We start from the raw sequence: 24,176 nt of genomic DNA, 5'->3' as shown, positions 1-24,176 counted from the left end.
TACATAGTACGTCTGGGTAAGCATAATACGAAGTTTTCTTTCGTTACAAATAATATTGTCAAGGCCTGCCACATTGCAGGCCGCGCACCTTCGACCTCGCGCCGCCCTTTCCTGCGTTCCTTGAGTGAGCGAGGCGTTGGTACATTCAATAAGAATCTATGAAGTCAGTGTAGCATCGGTTTTGGCCCGCTAGTTGTAGTATGAACTGGTACATGTGCCGAAGATGCAGAAGAAGGATAAGTGTCCAGGCGCTTTCTAAGAAATACCCTTTGCGAATCACGACTAACTTTACATCGGCAAAAAGTGGCGATTTCGAAAGCACTTGAAACGACAAATTTCCGATCGTTGAGAGAAGAATCAGAAGTGAATCAGGCGCCGAAAAAGAAACCCTTTCCCAATGCACCTGTGCAGCACGCGGCAGTCTGATTATGGCATTGACCGAGACAATGGTTCCAGTCTTGCCAAGGAAACAAGATTTCAAAGCAGCATCTCAAGTACCGTGCTATCCATCCTACAGAAAAACGGAATCGCAACGATGGCAATCTTCCATCTGCATACGCAGAATGCCGAGTTATTGGTGCTCAAACGCACTTACGCCGTTTGGAGTTGTTCGCGTGGTGAACAAGGCTTCCTAATGGAAGCTAAATGTCTAATTCTTAGCAACACCACTTGATCGGCGTCCTTCCTTTTTTTCTTGCAACATGAATTTCAGGACCAAGGAAAAGTATAAGCCAGATGAAGTACTGAATTTCTATATTAATATCGTGTTCCGAAGTATGCTAGTTAAGATGAGTAAAAAAAGAGGGCTATATTCTAGGTAATATTTTTCATTTTTTTTCATTTCATTTTATTTCAGCATTCTTTTTTACAGCAGAAAAAGTACACTAGGGCAAGAACAAAAAGCTGCAAAACAGCAGCTTGACTAGGTCCTTGCCCCTCTTCTTGGCAACAGGCACAGATTGATACAGACATTCAGAGTACATATATGCATATACACGCACTCATACCAAAAAGCTTTCTGTTAATTTGTCAATAAGAGAGAGAGAGAAAAAGATAGAAGTGCGCACATATTCACCAATACAAAAAAAGACAAGTACATTTATAACATTTTCTTGAAACATTGTTCTTTAAACATTGTGACAACATTGATTTTTCAAAAACACGCCATTGTAATTTATACAGCCACTTATAAGGGTATAATTTAGTACAGCAACATGCTTTTGTACAAAGGATACTCAAGAAATATAAGCAAAATACCGTTATATAATCACCCGTGTGCTTTAGATTAGCAGGACAGGTAGATTTCTGAGAAACTAAGTGCAGCAGCAAAAACATATATTTCTTCCTACGTCTGTCCCACACACGATGGCTGGAATGGCTACGTCGCTGCTGCAGTTTTTGCTCTGAACATGTGCCAACAGGAAGTCACTCGGGCCGCGCCGTTTATTCAGCTGTTCTACGGGAGGACGCCTAGATTACCGCAATAACACCTTCTTGGCTTCTACGACTGCAGCGAGACCCTGAGCAAGGCTCGCCTGCGAGCTTGGCTAGCAATACTGCACCACCAAGCGCAGTTCAACACGTCTTCTCAACAACGACCCGCTCGATCTTTTCAAGCGGGTAGTTTAGCCATCGACGGGCACTGTATTCACCTCGTCGCTGAGGAAAAGTCTTACCCCTGTTTTCTGGCCCTTTTCGTGTTGTGGAATCTCTGGGTCTTGTGACGCTTCGTTTAGCCGCAATTCCCGAACTTGATGACAACCGTCGCAAACACATTTTTTCTACTCATTCCAGCTAAGTAAAGCTTTGCGTCCCTCGTGAAACCTGTACGAAGCTACAGTATTACTCCTGTTCGAACTCGAGGGCAGAAGGGGCGGCGTGTGTAGCGGTAACGATTAACGCCGCAAGTGAACGAAGAGGAAGAGAAGGCAAGGATTGAGTAGCAGTGGGTCAATGTGCCAGTCCCATTATTGATTCAAACCATTCGGTTATTAAGGTGCTTTCGATGTTTAGTGGCGGAAATTGGCAAGAGGGTTTGTCGCTGATTTTCTAGCAGGAAAATTGAGTATTTGTAGCAGATTTTGTGGCAGTGAGCAATGATAATTCTGGATGAATATGGGCCGGCCTCTGTTCCTGCGCGTCAGAATGATTTCAGAATACTGGCGCAAGTCATTCCTAATTTTCTTGAGGAAAAGAATCTACGTGCGCGACCGTTCACGAACAAATTACAACCATCACGCGGACACACTGAGTCGATCAGCCCACGCGAAAAAGAAAAATACTGCGTGTCCCGAGCCATAAAGGCCGGCACACAGAGGCAGGAAAAACTATCACGGCAATAGTGTCACGTGGTATGCAAAATAGCCATTTGAGCAATTTTATTTTCGTGCTCTATTTGTCTAGCGAGTAAAATAGCCGAGCTACAGATCACCTGCGTTATGATAACATACGGATAAATGCAAAACAGCAAAGCCGCTGCTAACAAAACCAACCAACCAAACAAACAGAAGTAAGTTTCAACTTTCTGAGAGTATTATGACACAGCTGCCGTGCCGAACGTGCCAAGTTCGCGTCGTTGGTTGAGGATTACTTCTCCCACCAAGGCCACGTCTAAAGTACGAAGTACGAATGCGGGACACGCCAACAACGCATAGTGGACCAATAACACACCACTTACAGAGAAAAAAAATTTCAATAGGAGTGGACACTCGGCGAAAATCGGCAAGACGAAACACGTCGCGCCTTTTGTTCACATCAACCGTTAGCTGACGCGAGCATCGAAAAAAAAAGAATGTGAAACTAAGTTACGTGACAATGTTTCTTTTTTTTTTTAGTGGCGAATTTGCATATGGCTAGGTGGCTTGTATTTTTCGTATCCATGAGGCGCTTGAGGATATTGGTGTTGGTGGCCGGATGTATGCATGGCTGCAGAGTTACCTCAGTGGCCGCACCATTTTCATGTACACTTCGGATGGTGCGACTGATAGGCATGACGTTCGCAGGGCTGTTCCGCAGGGTGGTGTCCTTAGCCCGATATTGTTCAATATCATACTGGTGGGCCTTGCAGACGAGCTACCTGAAACAGCGCGAATCAGTATGTACGCGGATGATATCTGTATTTGGTCATCTGGGGTAACACGTCCACAAGTGCGTGCAAGGCTCCAACGTGCGGCTACTATAACGGGGAAGTACTTGCGCCGTAGAGGCCTGCAACTCTCAGCAACTAATTGTGCAGTCATGGCATTCACGCGCAAATAAATGTCACATTATCCAATCGTTGTCGACGGAACGGCGCTTCCTTTAGTCACACACCAGAGATATCTTGGCGTGATAATACACCGCAGTCTTTCTTGGACCAAACATGTTACTGCGCTTAGGGCTAAACTGACCAACTTCATACACGTTCTTCGTGTAATATCAGGACTGAGATGGGGTCCCTCTGAGCGAAGTTTGCTCCAAGTGTACCAGGCACTTTTTGTGGGCTACATACGCTACAGCATGCCTGTGTTATCTAACATGGGGTCATGTTGTATACGCACGCTGGAGAGCCTTCAGGCACAAGCACAACGGATATGTCTTGGCTTGACACGCTGAACGTCAACTAAGGGCACATTAGCGGAAGCACGGGCTTGTCCTATCGACATATACAGGTCTTCTGAATCTGTGCGAACCTATCTTCGCCTGCTAACCAGACACTCACACCATCCATTGTCTGTCAACACTTCCAAGCACCAACCTTCACTGTGCGTTTTCTAAAGCTATTGCATGTCACGCAAGCATTATACCTGCAAGATTCCAGGCCACCGATATCCCCGCGACACCTCCATGGACATTGCCAAGACCACTAGTGAGGCTTCAGATACCCGGAATTATGAAGAAATCTCACGTTTCCTCCATTGGCTTGAAGCAGCTCACCCTGTCCCATATATTTACATTATACAGTGGGACTGTACATACTGATGGTTCGGTCACGCCATCTGCCACTACGGCCGCATTTGTCATCCCACAACTTGGAATTACTCAACGATTTCGATTAGACCGCAAATCGACATGTACGGCTGCGGAACTTGCGGGAATACGGGAGGCTGTCCGTTTTATGAGAACCCAGACGCCCCATAAATGGACGATATTGTGCGATGCCAAATCAGCGCTACAGGCGCTAAAATACTTTTTAAAGAAAGGACCATACTATCTGCTCGTGCTGAAAATCGTCGACCTTTATCACAGTGCCGAGTTAAGTGGCCACGTGATCACCATTCAATGGGTGCCTAGCCATTGTGGTGTTTTTGGTAATGAACTCGATGACAGTGAGGCAAGATCGGCCTCCTCTTCCTCTGATGAAGTACGGATTGCCTACTCGCGACCTGACATCAACTCCATGATAAAGACACTCATGCAGGACCTTACAAAGGCTTACAGAGCCCACTCTGACAACATTCACAGACGTCTACTTATGCTTGACCCAGACGGTAAATTCTGTTTGCCCCCGAAGCTTACACGGAGCAAAGCATCATTGATACACAGGATTCGGCTCGGCGTTGCTTTCACCAGTCGGTACGCACACCTCATCGGCCAATCGAACAGCCCCGATTGTGTACACTGCCAGATGCCCGAAACACTGCAACACGTACTGTGCGACTACCCAGCATATATGCTGGAGCGAATGACGTTAGACAGTTTCTTATCCAGCGTTGGCAGACAACTACTGTCGGAGGAAGCTATCCTCGGCCCATGGCCTGACACTGCAATGTCAATGCGTGCAACAAAAGTATTGTTGAAGTTCCTGCAGGACACCAAGCTCGACGAGCGGCTCTAGCGAGACAACTGTCTCATGTACATAAGCACTCACCACTTCTCTTATCATCATCATCCAACCCAATACTTTCACTCCCCTTCCCTCTTCCCCAGTGCAGAGCAGCAGACTAGAGCGCACTAGCTCAGGTCGACCTCTCTGTCTTTCCTATCAATAAATTCTTTTCTTCCTTCCTTCTTCTTCGTATCCATGCGTCAAGAATTAAAAAAAGTCGCAGGCCTGCACGGCACACGCAGAACAGCCACAGCGCAAGCTGGAGGAGCGGCTCCATAGGAGCTCCATTTTCGGTACCACGCACTACAGGACTTCGCGGCGAAGTTGGTTCGTTAATTTGCGTTTAATGAAGCAAAAGCACCCGCCGTGGTTGCTCAGTGGCTATGGTGTTAGGCTGCTGAGCACGAGGTCGCGGGATCGAATCCCGGCCACGGCGGCCGCATTTCGATGGGGGCGAAATGCGAAAACACCCGTGTACTTAGATTTAGGTGCACGTTAAAGAATCCCAGGTGGTCGAAATTTCCGGAGTCCTCCACTACGGCGTGCCTCATAATCAGAAAGTGGTTTTGGCACGTAAAACCCCATAATTTAATGAAGCAAAAGCGACGAAGGCCATGGCCCGCCAGTCAAAGTAAAGTGCAAAATCCAATGTAAAAGTACCAATAGCTGCGTTACATTAAAGTCAATGTAAATTCCCAGTTTCGTCCAAAGACTCGAACAAGTCAGTGAGTCGTAATAGAGGCTTTTCTCCCAATATTAAGGCAGGGTGCAAACGTATATGCAAGTGATACAAATTGTTGAAATGTTGCCGCCTGTGTGTTGCGGTATGTGGACATGACATAACATTGTTTTACTGTGAGCGATTCATGGAATTTCTCGCAAGTTGTTGGGTTTTCTTTTCGATATAGAAAATTGTGCGCTAGATTCGTGTGTCCAATTCGAAGTCGACATGAGATCACCTCATTGAACCGTCTTTGGTGACTGCATAATTTCCACTCGCTAAGCAAGGGTCCAGTCGAATGTAACTTATTTATGGAAGAGTTCCAATCTTGTTGCCATATTCATGCTAGGTCCTTACGAATCGCTCGGATACTGTCGTATGGGAGTGTTATGTGAGTTATGCTTTTGTGGGCTGCCATGGGTGCACTTCTATGTGCTGCTTCATTCGCTGGTATCCCAACATAGCTTGGGACAAAGCAGAATCGTATGGTCGACCGTAATCGGCATAAATAATATCATTCTTTTGCTTGTCGGTAGTAATTTTCTCAACTGCTATCATATTGCATAAACTTCGGCGGTAAAGACTGAAGAAATATTATTTATCCGTGTGCTATTTTCAAATTTTTTCGTTATGATCCCGACACCTACATATCCTTGTGTTTCGGAGATGTCAGAGTAAAATTCCCTGTAGTTCTTATATTGTTCTTTAATGGCTCGGAACTCTTGTATAATGTATTCTTGTGGAATGACTTTTTTCTTTAGATGTGTTACTGTCCACTCACATAGCTGTGTACAACTGCACCACGGGGGCAATCCTGGTGGCCTTTCAGCAACCTACAGGACCTCACGAGGAATATGATAAGTCATGTCGTCATGTCGATAAGTCATGTCTATCTATCATGTCGTAGTGGCCGAATCATGTTCGGTTTTTTAGTGTAGTGTACTTGTGATTCGCACCGTGTTACGATGTTGTAAAATATATGTTGTGGCGATGACTGAATTCTCAGTGCATAGGAAAGTGTAAGTTTTGCTATGTGGTGCTGTAAGGAAGCCTCATTGCAGTCGCCATACATACTTTGGACAGGCAATGTTCTGTAGGCATTGTTCGCTAACCGTAGGCCTAGATTAAGAATTGGATCCTGTGGCTTAATGTAGGACTGCCTAGCTGCACCATCAATTACACTCGAATCCGACATCATTGATGCCTTCAGGTAGCATGTCTGGGTTTATTGGCCGGTTGCCTTCACCGAAAAAGATCACGTTCTCGTGACGCTTGCGGCAGAAAGGATGTGTCACATCTGACGCCATGGTTTGTGAGTGGTGGCGCTGGCTAGCACTCCCAGGGTTCTACTAGAAAACATAAATACTCAAGAAAGTGGATGGGGAAACGTCGCCGTGGTAGCTCAATTGGTAGAGCATCGCACGCGAAATGCGAAGGTTGTGGGAACGTTCCCCACCTGCAGCAAGTTGTTTCTTCATCCACTTTCATTTCCATTAATTTATCATTTCTTTATTTTATTCATTAAACACAAGTAATTTACCCTATGTTGTCCTTGGTGTGAGTGTTTGTTGGCTTCTCGTGATGTGACTAACAAAAACAGGCCCCTCGGTTAACCGCCTTTCTTCTCGTTTACTACCGTAGTCGAGAATACTACGTACAAGGGACCGGTATATACGTAGTAGACTTGTTCGGTCTGATCCCCAGTGCATGCGTGATAACACTTTGAGAATATTTAGTGCTTTATCTGCCTTAATTTTAGTTGCGTTAATGTGTATCAGGAAGTTCAGCTTTGCGTCAAAAGTTAGGCTTAAAATTTGTAGATTTCTTTGACAGGTAGCTGTGTACCATACAATGTCAGAACTAGATCGCAGTGTAATCCTCGCTTCTGGGAGAACAGAACTGTAACAGTTCTGTGTGTTGAAAAACAGAAACCATTTTTGTCATCATCTCATCGTGTAATATTATTCATCGCTATTTGTAGTTGTCTTTCGCAGGTGGAAAGCTTTGAGGCGTGGCAGGCCACTTGCGAATTGTTGACATATACGGAGTGCATAACAGAGGAGGGGATGACTTTATTAACAGAGTTCATTTTGACTATGAAGCGTGTCGTGCTCAGAATGCAGCCATGTGGCACGCCATTTTCTTACGTTAAAGAGCATGAAATTATTGTGCCTTGACGTACCTGAAATGTTCTACTTGACATGAAATCAGATTGACATTTTAGCATTCTGTGACGAATTCCCAGGTCAGCCAGGTCTCTCAAGATTCCGTATCGCCACGTCGTATCATACACGGTTTCTAAATCGAAGAAAATCGTGAGACAGCTTTGTTTGTGTAGAAGCAGGTTACGTATTTCCTGTTGTAGTCGGACGAGATGGCCAGTGGTGGAGCAGCCCTTTTTGTATCCGCAATGCTGCATGTCTATTAGGCGTATTGTTTCAAGGATGAATGATTGATGATTCGGAGCGTAGAGGTATGAATTCTGCCGCTAGCAAAGTTGCGGCACGCCTGTAGTCGGTCACTATGACTTCCGGCTCTGTTTGGGAGAGCGCGAGGGCTACGGCCGCTTTCTCGGTTTGGAGGGGATTGTTTCGTGTGAGCGAAATGCTGCTCCGATGTCCTTTGTTGACGACTACGGTGGCTGTTGTGGCTGCGCGTCTGGAGTAAGAAGCCGCGTCCGTGTAGGCTGTAGACGGTAAAGTCCCGTATCGCTTGTGTATTTCCAGGGCGCGGGCCTCCCTTCGCTTTGCGTGGTGCACTGGGTGCATATTGCGAGGTAGAGGACGGACGGTGATGTTGCTCCGGATGGCATGGGGTAAGCTGATCAGCAACGGCTGATTGCGAGGGCCCAGGATGCGGCCTGAGCTCAAGATATTTTGGAATGAAGACGCCTCTGCAAAGCTGCATTCACCCAACAAAAATGTTTATTCTCTCTCTGTCAAGGATGAATGTGAGTCTTATGTTTATGATGCTCTCATAGGATTTGGCTAGACAGCTTGTTAATGCAATAGGTCTATAGCTGCTAGGGGATGTTGCGGGTTTACCAGATTTTATAAAAGGCACTAATACTGCGTTTTTCAAACCTGTGGGCCTTACCCTAGACTCCCATATTTTGTTGAAAAATTCTAGAAGTGCCTCTACCGATGCTTGAGATAGGTGCGCCAGCATTGTGTAGTGGGCATGGTCAAAACGTGCTGCCGCTTTTTACCAGCAGAAAGAACTCTGTTGAATTCATCTATTGTGAGGGGGTTACTATCACACTTCAGCTGAAGCCCCAGCGGCGGGAGTCTGTTTCTCCGCCGACTCTGCATAATTTAAGAATGTATTTGAGTAGATTGCTGAGCTGGAGACGTAAATGTGTCCGAATAATAAGTAGGCCTGGTCCTGTAGCGCTGTTTGTGTCCCTGGACATGCAAGTAGTGGTATTGAGTATGATGAATACTCTCCTCTAAATTTCCTCACCTGGTCCCACATTCGTTTTCATGTGATCGTACTTAATATTAATGAAAGTTATGTATTTTTGCCATCATGATTTCTCAGCCTGTCTTCGAATAAATCGTGCTTTTTGTTTTGGCCTGTATGAAGTTTAAAAGCTTGCTATAGGAAGGGTACCTCCGTAGAATTCCCCAGGCTTTTTGTTCTATTTTTAGCTTTGGTGCACTCGTATATCCACCAGCGGTTTAGCTTTTGGCGCACGATACCAGATGACTGGGGTACCGCCTTTTCCTTCGCGGAGATTTTGACCTCAGTGAATTTTTTTTTTAAGTTCGTGAAGGCTTAGTTTTAGCGAAAACACATCTTCCAGTTTCGCATTCTCCATAAAAACGGGCCCGCAAACGAGCTGTAATTTCCATGGGCGTGGCCTAGTGCATATGGTTTGGTGGTGATAATAAGAGTTTAATGACTGCGGGTAAGTGATCACTAACATATGACGTGTCTAGGGCTTCCCATTTAATATCATTAAAAAGAGAGGGTGAGCAAGAAGGTAAATCTAAACAACTAAAAGTGCGGGAAGTTGGCGAAAAGTAGGTCGGTACAACTGAATTTAAAAGGCAGATATCGTGCGATTTAATGAAATCTTTAACCAGCTGTCCGCTTTGGTTAGTTTTGACACTGCTCCTAAGAGTACAATGAGCATTGAAATTCCCTATTAAAAAATGGCTCCGTTTGATTAGTCTGTTAAATCTTCTAAGTGTTTAGTAGTGAAATGAGTGTGGGGTGGAATATACTGTGAGCAAACGGTGATGGTTTTGTGAGACAGAATGGATGCCGCTGCGGCCTCAAAAACGTATTGAATTGGACATTCCGGGTAGGAGTGCCCCGCAGCACAATAATAGCGACTCCTCCTGACAAATGGCTCGAACATTCGTGATCCCTTTGGACAAAAGTGAAACCTTTGATAATTTGACTATTTTTCGGCCCGAGACTCGTTTCCTGAAGACACAGTGGAAGTGGTGAAAATGTATTGATGATGCCTGTGATATCACCGAGATCGCGTATGAGACCTCTACAATTCCAATAAAATTCAAAGCCATTTTAAAATTGAAAGGTAAACAATTGCACTACGAGAGAGTAAGAGATAAAAAGATGTTAGATGACATGGATTTTATGGAGGATAATACAAAGGAACGACAACCTTTAGGTTATTGCTTTCTGATTTAATGTGGTCATTTGGAATTTGCCCCGCTTTCCACGGTCGCGAGAGCGCTTGTCCTCCGGCGTAGACGACACCGGGGTTTTTGGGTCTACCTCCATCGCTCTCTCTGAGGCGCTGGAGGAGCGAGAATCGTGCGCACAGACCCGTGTATCGGACTTTGGGGTCCGATTGATTTTAGGGCCCTGCAGAACTGGTGTCTGCAGGCCCTTCGGAGATGATGGCGCAGCACTGGCTGCCTACACCACGGGGGCGGGAAGCGTCACTAAGAGACCACTGTGTGTGAGCTCGGAGAACTCCTGAGGCCTCTGTGACGCTGTCCCCACTTGCGTCAAATCGGCATAATTATTCGCGAAAGATACGATAGTCGCTTTCTGGCTTCAAATAAATTTTTCTTGCACACTCAGTGCAGTTAATTCTTTTTCCTTTTTGCAGCCAGTGCAAAACCGCGAGTAAGCTGGATTGTCTGCTTTGCAGTTAATGTAAAGTGGAGAATAAGTGTAGTTCTCAGATAAATGATCATTGAAGCTACCTTTAGCACAGTTTGTTTGGCGTCGACATGCATGGGAAGCATGTCCGAACATTTGGCACTTGAAACACCGTCTGGGGTTCTGGATATACATTGTTACGTTTACTTTTACGAACCCTGCATCCAGCAAGGTGGGCATTATGCTTATTCCAAAGGCAAGTATGACATGTCTTGTCGGATATTCTTGGTCATTTTCGCGGATTACAGTTCTGTGTACTTTGGTAAACTTTTGTTCCTGGAAACCCTCAAGCAGTTCCTCATCGCTCAGGCCGGTAAAGTCTTCCTCTGAGATCACACCCGGCTTGTATTTAGTGTTCTCTGTGATGAAATTCTCACTGTGTCGCCAATACTTCTAAGTTGCGAGCGTTTTTGTGCGTTAACCCTGTTATTTAGTTCAAGGAGGAGGTCCCCGCTAGAGATTTTGAGGTTTTGTAGGTCGGTGCGAATTTGTCTTTCAGAAACTTGGCCACCAGGAATGGAGAGAGCTTTCTTACGGGTACGCTGTTTTCGCTGTGGACAACATAGTACTTGGGAACTGATGGAGCGTTGTTCCGAAAGGAGAATTGGAACGGTGCATAGGCACGGCATAATTTCAGACGCCGATCATGAACGACAGAAGTTTGCGCTGGCATAATAAAATGTCTATGTTCGGCAACAGCGCTGACCGCCCACCACGGACCCCAACGAGGGGACGCGGCAGAGCTTGTGTAGAAGTCTCCACGATGCCAGTCGTACGCCGTCACTATAACCAAATATGGTGCACCTAAGGTAGGATAGCCACACAAGGTTAACCCTTGCTGCTAAAGAGAAACGAAATAAATGAAAGAGAGACAAAGTGGAAAGTCATACACTGAGAGAGAAAAACGAAGATTTGAGGAGAGAGAGACACAAAAATGCGACTGCCGATTTTCCCAGGGTGGGTCAGCCTGGGGGTGCCGGCTACGTGAAGCAGAGACTAAACAGGTGTGTTGCCTCCGCCGGGGGGCCATATAGATCCCAACTCCCGGCATCGGCTCAACCACCAGGATCCCCCTTTTCCCGGATAAGGCTAACCCGTGCACGGCTACACGCGGGAGCATTCAACTCTCATGTGCTCGGGTACGTGATGTCGCAACGCACCAAACGCCTGCTGACGCAGTCGCTGCGGGGGAGGTGAAGTATCTTCGCGTCGTTTTCACGAGAACGATCTAAACTGTTCGCCCGGCGTCGACGGCAAGTGGTGGCTCGTCCTGCTCTCAGCACGCGGCCTGCTGAGCCCGACGTCACCCAGTTGCAGCTGATTCGCTTCTTTAGCTCTACGATTCGCTTCTTTATCAGTGCGTTGTACCTTGCAAGCAGGCATCATAACGTGCACTGAAGAGCAAACACAGGCACCCAGGCTACGTGGTGAACATGTCATATCCCTTGAACCATGGCACGGCACGTCACTATTGATGATGGTGATGATAATGATGGCGTCCTCTTCGAAACTGAATGGCGACTAGTAGTCACCTAGCCTGCTACATCCAGGACCAGCTACACGCTGCATGCTACTGCCACATGTCGGGCACCTTGTTGGATATAACGGAACTGCTGTGCAAAGTTTGTACTTATCGAGGCTACGCGGCACGCTTGTCAAATGCCACAATACGATGGTAATGATGATGATGATGATTTATTGTTATCGTCTTTGAAACGGGAGTTTGCTTGAATTATTCAGGTATTTCATATATGTTTTCTATTGTATCAATATTTACACATGTGCATAATCTACTTTCCTTTCCTCAAGACTTCTCTATCTACTTTGCACCACTACTAATGCAACTGCTACATGGCGTGCCACCTGGTGTTATAATATGCAACTACAATGCAAAGCAAGCTAGCAAGCAGCTAGCTGCATGCTAGCAAGCCCCGGAGTGGCTTAGCGCTCGCTGCGATGTAGCGGGAAAATGCCCTATAAACGCGTCCTAGCTCGCTACGAGACACGCGACGGTATATACGCGTTGCGTAGCGTCCATACGAGCACGTTTTTCAGTGCACTTGCATAATATTACACTGGGGAGAACGCCATGTAGCAGGTGTACATGTAGCGGTACAGTTGGCAGTCAAAGAAGGTTTGAGGAAGAAAAATAGGTTCAATGAGATGTATATGAGAATGCTAAAAATATACATCGTTGACGTCATTAAATCAATCTGACTGGGTCACTACGTCTCATCCCGGATTCTCGTGGTGCCCTGCTCTCGGCGCTGGATACCGAGAACATTTTCGGAGAAGGCTAGTATGAGATAGGTCAGTTGTTCCAGCAGTGTTTCCAAGCAGAAGCCCGTCGATAAAGGTGAGCTCCTAGTCAAGGGACTGGAGTGCTTTATCATCGATCAATAAAGCCGAAACATAAAAATGAAGCTTCCTTGGCTTCCTCCTCACCTACAACAGAAACGTATTGTAGGCATTGGAACCGTATGGCATGGTGCAGTCCATAACCAGAGAAGCGAGGCGTTGTGAAGGCATGGAGAGTTGGCAGATGACGAATCGTTATGCAGAGTTCACGCACAAAGGAGGCGCCTCTACCCGTTCCCTTCCTCATTTTGTAACAATCTTCGGTCATCAATGCGTAATTTTGATTTCTGAACGACCTTCCTTGTGTCTTCGATGCAACAGGGTAGGACACGCAAGACGACCGTGTAAAACACCACGATGCGTGAAGTGAGACGGTTTCGGTCATAACACAGAAGCATGCGTTGGCACGTATGCTCACAAGCTTCTTGGTAGTCGACCAGTGGACGGTGATGCCGTCGTTAACCCCTTCAAAGATGTGAGTGAAGTCATAAGTGCGTCTGCCGAAGCGCCTGCTTAAGACCACCGAGAATAGAAGGTGCAAGTATCGTCATCTGCGGACGCTATTGCAGCAAAGGCTATCGAAGAGCATTCGGTGACCAACTGTAAAACAGACCCTTTGCAAGGTAGGCGGAATCGCCACTTTTTAGGGACCTGCTTCATCCTACCGAGGATACTAAAATGACCGAGGTGCCCAAGAAGCGTCAAGCGCCGGTGAATGATTTGAAGTGATCTGGGAAAGAGCCCAAAGTTGTCGCGGCGAAGGCGAGGAAACCCCTTCATGGAGCCCCTGTGAGTGTAAATGCCGAATCAGTTGAAATTGTTCCTGCAGCTCTGCACGTGTAGGCGCTGCGCCTCAGTACTGAAAAAATGGTGGACGCCACGTCTTAACGTTTGGAACACTTAACGTCCATGGCTTACGTAATAAGCAGCGGCAGAGTCAGTCTTTACACGTGTTGCGCAGCCGAGCGTTAGATATTAAGACAATTCAGGAAACCGAAAATCAATACGAGGATGACACAGCGGCTGCTGTAGCCCCATTTCTTTCGGAGTATAAAGTACGTATCTGTCACGCGACTGGTGTCGCGTGCCACCAGTCTGCAGGAAATGGCGGCCATGCAACGTGTTGGAAATGAGCACTGATAGGGAAGGGCGCCTTGCATGATGTGATTTAAATATAGAAAGTAAAGTTCGGAGGTTTCTTTCCGTGTACGCCCCAAGTAGAGCCCGTGACAGGGAGGAGTACTTTCTTTCATTGACCCAGCACTGACCCAGCAATGACCTTGTGTTGTCTTAGGTGACTTCAGTTGCTTGTGTAGTGCACAGGATCGGTCGTCCACAAGGCAGCGCCACGACATCGGTGTTGACGTTTTCAATGCCATGATATGCGACTGCAAGCTTGTTGATTTACGGGAGCACGAAAACGGCCCATTTCGCTCTACACACTTTCAAGGTACATCTCATGCAAAGCTCGATCGATTTTATGTATGATTACTTATCCTGCCTACACTATACGGCTACAATATGCGCCCTGTCTTCTTCATTCATCGTTATTTCCTGTCGGTTTGTTTTGGCAACCAGCAATTTCAAAGTTTGTGGATGAGCTAGGACTTATGGAAAATTAGTAATATGTCAGTCTCACATAAGCCTTTTCTAAAGTGTGTCCCGGAAATTCTTATTGAAATACCAAGTCGCAGTTCTTTATCACTTTTTGCGCAGTGGGAAATATCAAGCAAGAAGGTAAAATGATAGCAATTGAAAAAGCTTCCACATTGTATTTTGAGAAAAAAGGAAAATATAAATAGTTGTGCTAGTTGTTAGCCACCTACACGAACATGAATGCCTGCGTCCCGGCAGTACATTGAAGATATTTACAACACCAAGGCATAGGTGCAGACAATGCACACTGAGAGATACAGCGGTCCGAGCGCGTATTCATCGGTATTCGGAGCAACAACCGTGTAGTGGCTCGCTTCGTGATGAGTGTCGGCATGCTCAGTCAAAACAAGAGATACTCGAGACAGAGTATGCCGGAGCAATTGTTAATGACCAGACTAGAATAGTGAAAGTGCTCGCGGATCATTAAGAAAATATTTTTCAGTCTCATAAATTAATTTTAGTGAAGCTGTAACGAAAAAATTTTTTCGTGTCTGCTATAGCTCAACCAAAATAACGTAATGGTGTTGATAGAGATATATGCATCACAGATGTTGAAGCAACCATTACTTCGCTAGCTGAAGGCCGAACTCCTGGGTCTGATGACTTGAGTACGGAATTTTATCAGTGCTTTCGCTCTTACCGGATTGTCTATCTATCTGCGATGCTCTATCAAAGACGCAGAGTACTTATCCCTAAAAGCAGTGGTGTAACTAAATTACAGAAAGTCGAGGGATACGGCCCCATATCACTTTACAATGTGGATTATAAAATATTTGTGAAGATATTAGCTAGTCGCCTTCAAGACGTAATTGAATCAGCGGTGGTAAACCATCAAACATGTGGCATTAGAGGAAGATCAATCCAGACAAACACCAACGTTGTGTGGTCTGTGCTAGAGTGTGTATCAGAAAGTGCAGGCTGGGTCGCAATAGTTCAGGTTGATTAAGGAAAAGCATTTCATAAAGTTATTCACTACTTGTTTCGTGTGTTAGAGCACATAAACATTAGGTACCTTCACTTTAGAGGCATTATGACATGTTTGGCTAATAGCACCAGAAGGCTAATAGTTAATGGTTGTATGTCCGAATATATATACCATAATGCATCCGTAAGGCAAGGTTGTCCCTTGGCCCCTCTATTACTCGATTTGGACTTGGAACCGTTTTCACGCACGAATTCTGAAGGATCATGCTTTTCACGGGTTGAAATTGTTATTTAATGAAATGCACGTATTTCCCTATTCAGATGACATAGCCATCTTTTGTGCTGACAGGAAACGTGTAGAGAATGCATTTGCCATAACGCGACAGTTTTCCTCAGCACATAGGTGTAACTCACTCTCAATATCGCAATAGCAATCCACAGTGCACAGCGGAAGATGCAGAAGTACAACGTAAGGCTAACAACCGGCAGGGATGGAAGTTGTCCATAGTTAGCCGAGATGAAGGTGGCAATGTCTTCCTAGCAGCCCGACTTATGTATGTCTTGCAGGTACTACACTGCTCGCGGCATAGGTTGCAAGCTTTCCATTGTGTGTTTGCTACCTGCATATGGAGCTCACGATTTGAAGCCATGCAACGTGATAACCTTTCTTTTCCTTTGGAAACTGGGGTATTCGCCGAGTTCCCCTTTTTGTTATACAACTTGTCTCCCGGTTATTCTTCTTCCGCGATGTAAGCTGTACATTTCTAAGAGAGATCTGACAACTACGATTATTCAATTACCTTCCAGAAATCTTTATGTAGTCATCTATCAAAGATGCACCATGGGCTCCTTGGGGCTTCTTGAAGGAGGACGTCGAAGCATTTCGCTTTCTTAAGGGTCGCTTTAGTATGGATTATATGTTCACTGCCTTCCACAGAGAAGTTTCCGTTGCACTAATAGACACATTGATTCCTGTTCTGCTTTACTGTGTGCCTTATTTGGAATGTCATTACCTTGACGTACTTAAACGTGTCTATCAAATGATCATTGCTCCAAGGATGAGAAATTTTCTTTAATTTACATTCGGCCACTCTTCCGGTCAAAACCTGTCTAGAAAAAAAGGGCTGTTTCGTGCAGTGGTCAACAAACTGCCAGTTGTCTCCACATACTCAAACGATTCATCACTGTTTTGCATATTGTAGGAACGTGTTGTTAAGGGACATTCTGCAAAATACTTAAATAGGATGAAAATGTCACACCATACACACTTCGTTTCCTACCTTTTAAACATCCCTGTGACCCACCATATGGCAGGTTCATGACACTTAGCCTACATAGATTTTGGCGCACTAGAATGTGTGATGGGCACGCTGAACGATCGCGGAGCACTCGGTTTTTTTCAGCAATCTGTTGCCTACGTTCGTAGTGTGTGTGCTGCACAAGAAATAGTGCCGGACTGGATGCCTTTATTGGACGCTTGCACCGATTTGCGTGACATTTTAATGTGTTTTAGTCGCCTTTAATTTCTCAAGCACTTTGTTTTTCTTATTTTGTTGAACAGTCTGCTTTCATGCAATAAAGGGAAAAATACTGGCGGTGCTCAGTGGTAGAGTAAATGACTCCCACGCAGCGGGCCGCGGTTCAAAGCCGGCGGACACCATCACCATCCGAGACAGCTGTTGGAATGAACCCATAACAGCTTGCGCCTGTAAAAGGTGAGCGTGGGCCGATCCGCGGCGGAGGTGACGCTGGCTTCAAGCACTCTCGTTCTAACAATAATAATAAATAAAAAAAAATAAATCAAATAAATCCATCAAGATTTATTGTTTCAAGTTGATGTGTATAGTGGAATTGTTTGTGAACAGCACATTGACTCACGAGGAGGCGTTACCTAATACGCGAAGCACAGAATGTATGTACAACCACACGTCCATGACTCGTAAAAAAACAATGCCACCGTCGGTTGAAATGTCTGTGCCATACAAACGAAAAAGGGAATTGCGATATCCACTGTGTATATATCTCCAGGCCCACCCAAGTGTAATATCAAGAAGTTAATGGCCACGTACTGTCCGTTTGTTAGCTGTGATGACAGTACCCCTGTGACCATCGCTGGACAGTCCAATGTGAACATTTCAAAACCCGAGAAGAAAAGGTCCACTCAGTTTGTGATACAAGAGTCGTTCGAAGTACTACACCAATCCAAGTCATTCAAGTACTCAACAACGGTCGTGTACAGATTTAACATTGACCAAGATTCTGTCCGAGGTTGTAACCTGCTCAATCAGTGCATGTCACAGTAATCACAAAGCTATCGTAACTCTCATTACCAAATGATGAAAATAAGTACGTGTAGCCCTGTTGAACCCTGCGTGATTTGCTACAGTTTGGTGGGTCATTTTTCTTTACAGAGTGGAATGGCTCCTCCTTTTTTAATCTCTCTAGCTAGAGCTAAAACGTTTTGCGTGTAAATGAAGTTATACTTTGTGACTTATATTTCTTTCGTTACATAGCGACAAGCCAACGACACGCCAGGCGGGCCAGATCCATGAGCCATGCACAAGACACGCCATAAAAGCGAGCGAGGCCGCCTGCGCATGTGAGCGTAAGCCTGTTCAGCGTCCTGTCTGCCTTCTTTTGATGTAACTCTGGGCCGCGATTTTGTAGCAGTTCCTGTTTTTACGTGAATTTCTTTTCACCTAACCTGATGACTTTTGGGTATAGTGCATGCATGATGTCTTTTGAATAGTCCAATCAAAAGCTCGCTTCGTTGACCATATGTTTCTTTTGTGTTCTGCATTTTCTCTCCGGGCGGTAAAACAAATTTATTCTTTATAAATACACTTGCTAAATTCACACTTCCTTGCTGTTGAAAGCAGAGCCGTCGTGTCATGAACCGTCTGGAATAACCCACTGATTAACACCGCGGCAGCACGTTTCAGCCTCGCTGGTTAACTATCTGTACGGAGTGCTTGGGCGGTGATTTCATTATCCTTTTGTCGGGGAGTGCATTTCCACCCCTAACAACTTGAAGTCACCGTTCAGCGCAAGACGCGTCCACGTGATTTGAACATACTGGAATGTGATGAATGGGCCTATCCATTGTCTGTCGCCACCGGAGCTTGTGTAATCTGATTTTATGTTATGCGCGACGCGAATTGTGTAGCATTTTCTGAAAGACACGCGGGCAGCCGACCTGTAAAGTACCTGTAAAAAGCCGACGCGGTAGACCGGCAGACCAGATTCCTATGCTCGCCGACTGTATTCGCCGCTATCGCTGTGCATTGAGTGTCACTTTCAATTTTGTGCAAAGCGTCACCCAATAAAACAGTTGGGTTATTCATGGTTTTGCTGCTGTGTTTTTCCCCGTTACGACTACGTGACAATAACTGGCAATACCTAGGCACTTGTGATGCTAAAGGGAACAAGCCGCGTCAAATTTAATGTTCCAGATATAGCCACGTGAGATATTTTATTAAAAAAGGACGACACAATTTTGATGGGCCAGAAATATATTTTTAGGTGTCTCAATAGAGAGTGACAACAACAGTATTGCAGGAACTCCAATGCCTGAAAATGCGGATGGATGCAATAGCATACCACGCTAATGTTCTTAGCGTCTGTAAGTAAATTAATTTTACATCTTTTAGCAAACAGCACAATCAGGCGCACATGGAGAACCAGCGGCAACTAAGAGAGCAGCGGGTACCAAAAGTGCGGGGTTTGCGGGAAGCGCAGCAGCAGCGTCTTTGAAGCGACGGTCGCACTAGACCACCCAACGACAGCTTGCGTGGCTGCTGGCCGTACGGGCTTAGAGTTCCAGCCTAACCCCCTCATGAGAAGTAAAGAAGCACAAGCAACGAACTTCACGAGATATTTTTTTCTTTGCTTCAAGAAATTTGCTGATTCAGTAATGATGGTTTGAAGCACGACTATTGCTGACTTACTAAAATAATTGCGTATGTCACCCTTTAATGCGACCATAAATAGAATAGCTGACGCAGTAGGACTGTGCTTGAAGTGATAATGCTGCAATTCAGCCATTCCAGCGAAGCAGGCGGCGCCACACGGCCCTCTTCCGAAGCGGTCACCCGGTGATAGAAAGGCAGAAATCTGCGACGCAGTTCGGCGGTTCGGCCTCGCGGTTGTCATGAACGTGGAGAAGAAAAAGAAAGCAAAGGCTAATCGCATGTGCGACGTGCCGCGGTGCTCAAACCATGCCGCTAGTCAGACAGCTACGCTAAATTTAAGTTTGTTCCGCCGTACGCTGCTCGAGGCTATAGACGAGCGTGATCACGCCTGTACGCTACGAGTTTCGTAAATTGCTGTATTTTGCAGCCGTTTCGTATTATGTTTACATTTCGAAACGCAGTAAAGTTTGTTTGTTATTGCACATCATTTATTTCTTGAAAACAGGAGCGCTTAAAAAAACAATTAATATATGTTACTGGTATGCGTCTGTGTTTACTAACTGCTTGCGAAAACGCAAATGTATGGCTTCGCGCCCGTGAGCATTTTCAAGGCTAGTAGCGACATACTGACCTTTACAAAGCGTGTACCTTGACGTACTGCGACGTTCACACATTGCGGCGGGCCCTTTATTGCACTCGTCTGTAGGCATAGTGATTCGACGCTTACCTCGGTGCCTGTAATAGACTTGGTGCCGCAGCATATGACTTGACCGGCGTTGAACGTAGCTTCGCTATAATTTACATACCTTTACGTCTCTTTAGGGAGCAAAAGTATGGTCTGCAGCGAAACTGCGCTCTTAAGCGAAATTACGTTCTTGGGTTCGTATTTGGCGGCACAACCATAATCGTCCTCTGTCTTGTCCGCATTTCCTTTCTTTAAGGCTCTGAGTCCAGTACTTCCAAGTGAAGAACGGCATACACATTATCAGCACGACAGAGCATTCTCGACAGGAAAGTAGTTAGCGCAGCGTTTTCAAGAAAGTAAACGCAAGCAAGGACAGAAAATTCTGATGATTATCGTTATGTGGCAGATACGACCCAAAGGGTGTACCAGCGTAGAACGCCTGACGTGCTCCGCTCCTCGAGACGCACACGCTTGCGAGATCGCCTAATCACCATCTCGGCAGCCATTTTGACCTACCGTTGCGCTGCCTACAGTCGCTGGAATGATCGAACAGGAAGGCCCACACCATTAGGCTCATATGCAAAAGTGCCAGTAGGCCTGGTGGTGCGGGCATTCTCACTAGCGCTGAAATTTCCAGGCACCTGATTCTTCTCATGCCAATTCAAGCACGAAACCACACTGCAATTGTTCTGAACTTTCATCCTGCCTCATCAAATGGTGACAATCAACTGCTGAGGCGCTGGGGAATTCGGAGCTTCGCACAACGTAGGAAGCCATGTATAAACAGACACCAAAAATTGATGAAAATTTCTTGCCTACGCTCCTTCATTTCATTTATATTGTGTATTTTTGTTTTTGTTTGCATTTTGTGTTTCTTAAATTTTGTATGAGGACATAAATGAATTTTCAAGTTTATATGCTTTTCTTGTGCAACTCATGTATATATATATATATATATATATATATATATATATATATATATATATATATATATATATATATATATATATATATATATATATATATATATATATATATGTATATATATATATATATATATATATATGTATATATTAAACATATTTTTTTGCTTTTATTCAGTGTTGTGCGAATGCAGGTTGTGATGCGTGAAGTTTGTGTGTATTATATATGCAGCAGTATCGCTTTGTAAACATGAAAGTATGATATTATGCTTTTACATTGAAGCTGTATATGACTGGGACCCGGGATATTATGGCGTTCGTGCGGATATACTCTCCCCTCAAAAGTGATAGTGAAAGAGCCAACAACAAAACAAACTCATATCGCCGCTCGCGTCGCAATGCGGTTTAACAGCCACCTGTGTCCAAAACGGCGCTCTGTCGCAGCTGTGTCTCTGTGAATTCATGACGTAGTGCGAGGCGTAGTGTGCGCCTAATAAGGTGACCACGGGGAATTTTCAGTACCATTTCGCTTTACCTCTGCCATAGGAAGGCCACGCGGAATCCGTACGCCTGAACAGCAGCGTACCTACGAGGAGCGACAGCGACAGCAGCGGTGGCAGAGAGACCGTCGCTGTCGTGTCAACCCGGCGGCCCCAGAAGAAGAGCGTGCCCCTGATTGGCTGCGTAAGTGACGAGCAAGAGCCGACGACGCATATCGTGACCCCGGGATATGCCACATATAGACGTCGACGCCACGCGCGCACTGTGCCGGAAATCCACGGCGTTTACGCAATGTTCCAAAGTGACTTTCTCGATCGCAACTTCCGATCAAGCTGCCGAGTATGTGATCGCCAATGGTTTGATAATGGCCTCTCGGAAATCAACAGCGTGCGGTCGGAATAGCGACGGCAAAATGCAGTAAATGTGCTGACGCGGTGGTTTCCTGGCGAGAACGTTGGGAAGTTTCGAGTCTGCAGCACGTGTGCGGAGTCGCTGATCAAGGGTAACGTTCCCTCGGTTCAAAACAACAAACGAGCACGTGTACTCCCCCCCTATCCACGTGCCTCCACATTTGTCAAGGTTGAATGCCGTGGAGGAGAAGCTAGTCGCGCTGCGCCTTCCGTTCATGTTTACACGGCGGCTCAGACTCTGCAGCCAAAGGACAAATGGTCAACGTACCCAACGACGTACGGACAACCGTCCAGTTTGCCACGTCATATTGATTAATTTGCCACGTCACTCTGCCTTATAGAGCACTGTTTTATAGAGACTAACACTTTTAAACAGTCGTTCTTCTCAAGAACAGCTCGGCAGTGGAATGCCTTATCTACTGATACCATACAGTGCACAAATCTTTCGTTGTTCTCTCGCGCACTGTCATGAAATTTCTCTCCGTATTGTTACTCGCTTTTTTAGTGGAGTTTAGACCATGGCATCAAGTTGCATTGTCTTTATTTACTTCTCTTGTAAGATTGGTTTTTCCTTTTTTATTTAATCTTTTTCTTTTACAACACTTGGTGGTATGTGCTGGTTTATCCTCATGGCGATTTGATTACAGGGATATGTTTGTTACGATTCCATGTATGAAATGCCGTAATGACACGTTTGCTTTGTACTCCTACGTCCGCCTAAAGCCTGGCACTCAGGCTGGCGGTATTCTTCTAAATAAATAACTAAATAAATAAAATATTCTTCTTCCACAGCTGGCTCCGCTCTGCCGCTCATCATTCCAACATAGATTCTTTGGCGCTTGTGCTGTTCACGCAGGGGAGGCCCACACACCAGCTTCGTCCTAGCGCCTTTATTTTTAAGTTCACTTGAATTGATGACTACAGACTTGATACGAAACCTGATAGTTGCTTCATGGATGACATTTGTGAGTGTTTATCATCAGAGTGTTGAACTTGCCTTCACCTTTGCGTATCCTTCTTGCCATGTCTTCATCGTCCCTCATCACACTTTTATGTCCCCGTTCCCGCTCCCCTGTGGATAGTAGTAGGCTAGAGCGCCTTAGCTAAGGCCGACCTCTCTGCCTTCTATTTTTTAAGATATCTCTCTCTCTCTCTCACACACACACTTCCCTTCTGTTGTAGTAATTTTGCCATGTTTACGGGGGCATGAGCCATTGCTTCTTTCACGTGAAAGAGACATTTAATAATAGAGGTAGTACGCGAATATGTGTGCGTACCATATCGTCTCGATGGCGACATATCAGGGCAATAAGTATGTAAATACCTTTGTTCTAAAATCCGTGTCACGTCTGTGTCGTGCGTTAACAGGTTCGCTGGTTATCCACCTTCACAGAGTGGAATGGCTCATGATTTCTTTTTACTGTGTGTGTGTAACTCCGCGACATCATGTTGCTATCACATGTAGTGACATATCTATATATTTGGCTGTGATAAATATTGTTGTTTTGTTGCACTATGGCTAATGTGCTTCTACAGTTTTTTTATAGTATAGGTTAAGCCGGATGTTATTTCTATGTTACCGTGGAGTACACAATACTATTTTTAAACAGCGAATGCCTTTATATGTGATGTCCTATGACGCATTTATCTCGTATTTTTTAGAGGCAAGTATAAGGTGATGTGATATTTATTGTGACATGTCTCAGTGATATGTTGCATATGTCTACTGCTGGAACATTTGCGGTTGTCGCACTTCTTTAATGTAGGGACTGTTGCACGTGATGTGTACGCGTGCACGTTGTACATTAAAAAAGGACAGCACGTTGAAGGTTGACATAGCAAGGAATGTTGCAGTTTTGTTTAATGCTATTATTTATACATGCTGGCTATACAGTGCTGGCTTGCAGTATAAAAACAACTTTGTGACAATCCAGTTACTGAGCTCTACAATTTACAACTGAGAGCCTTTGTTGAAATCTATCAACATGTTGGATAACCAGTTCTATGGTGTTTTCTTCACTCTGAAACAACGCTGCGGTTATTCTGAGACAAAATGGTAGGAGGATCTAAAGTGTGTGTCTGTAACATCCCGTTCGATGGAGTGGAAGGTGTGACGGTACTGTGAATTTTGGCTCTTG

General features: G+C 45.3%; 1 protein-coding gene across 2 annotated transcripts in view; it reads left to right on the top strand.

Moving 5' to 3' along the window:
- The window catches only part of LOC139055926 (uncharacterized), a 66,730-nt gene extending 44,028 nt beyond the window's left edge, over positions 1-22,702 (top strand). The window contains exons 2-5 of one of the 2 annotated variants that reach the window (XM_070533579.1): positions 8,255-8,478; positions 17,239-17,323; positions 18,122-18,213; positions 21,674-22,702. In XM_070533579.1, the coding sequence (XP_070389680.1) occupies positions 8,382-8,478; positions 17,239-17,323; positions 18,122-18,213; positions 21,674-21,819 (420 nt within the window). In that variant the 5' untranslated portion in view covers positions 8,255-8,381 and the 3' untranslated portion in view covers positions 21,820-22,702. Of the gene's footprint in view, positions 1-8,254; positions 8,479-17,238; positions 17,324-18,121; positions 18,214-21,673 lie in introns of those variants that run through there. The other variant, XR_011512006.1, reaches the window with a different exon arrangement.
- Positions 22,703-24,176: the final 1,474 nt, after the last annotated feature.

This window comes from Dermacentor albipictus, chromosome 2, assembly GCF_038994185.2.
Source record: "Dermacentor albipictus isolate Rhodes 1998 colony chromosome 2, USDA_Dalb.pri_finalv2, whole genome shotgun sequence".
Lineage (NCBI taxonomy): Eukaryota > Metazoa > Arthropoda > Arachnida > Ixodida > Ixodidae > Dermacentor > Dermacentor albipictus.
This window is presented reverse-complemented; position numbering and strand designations above follow the sequence as displayed.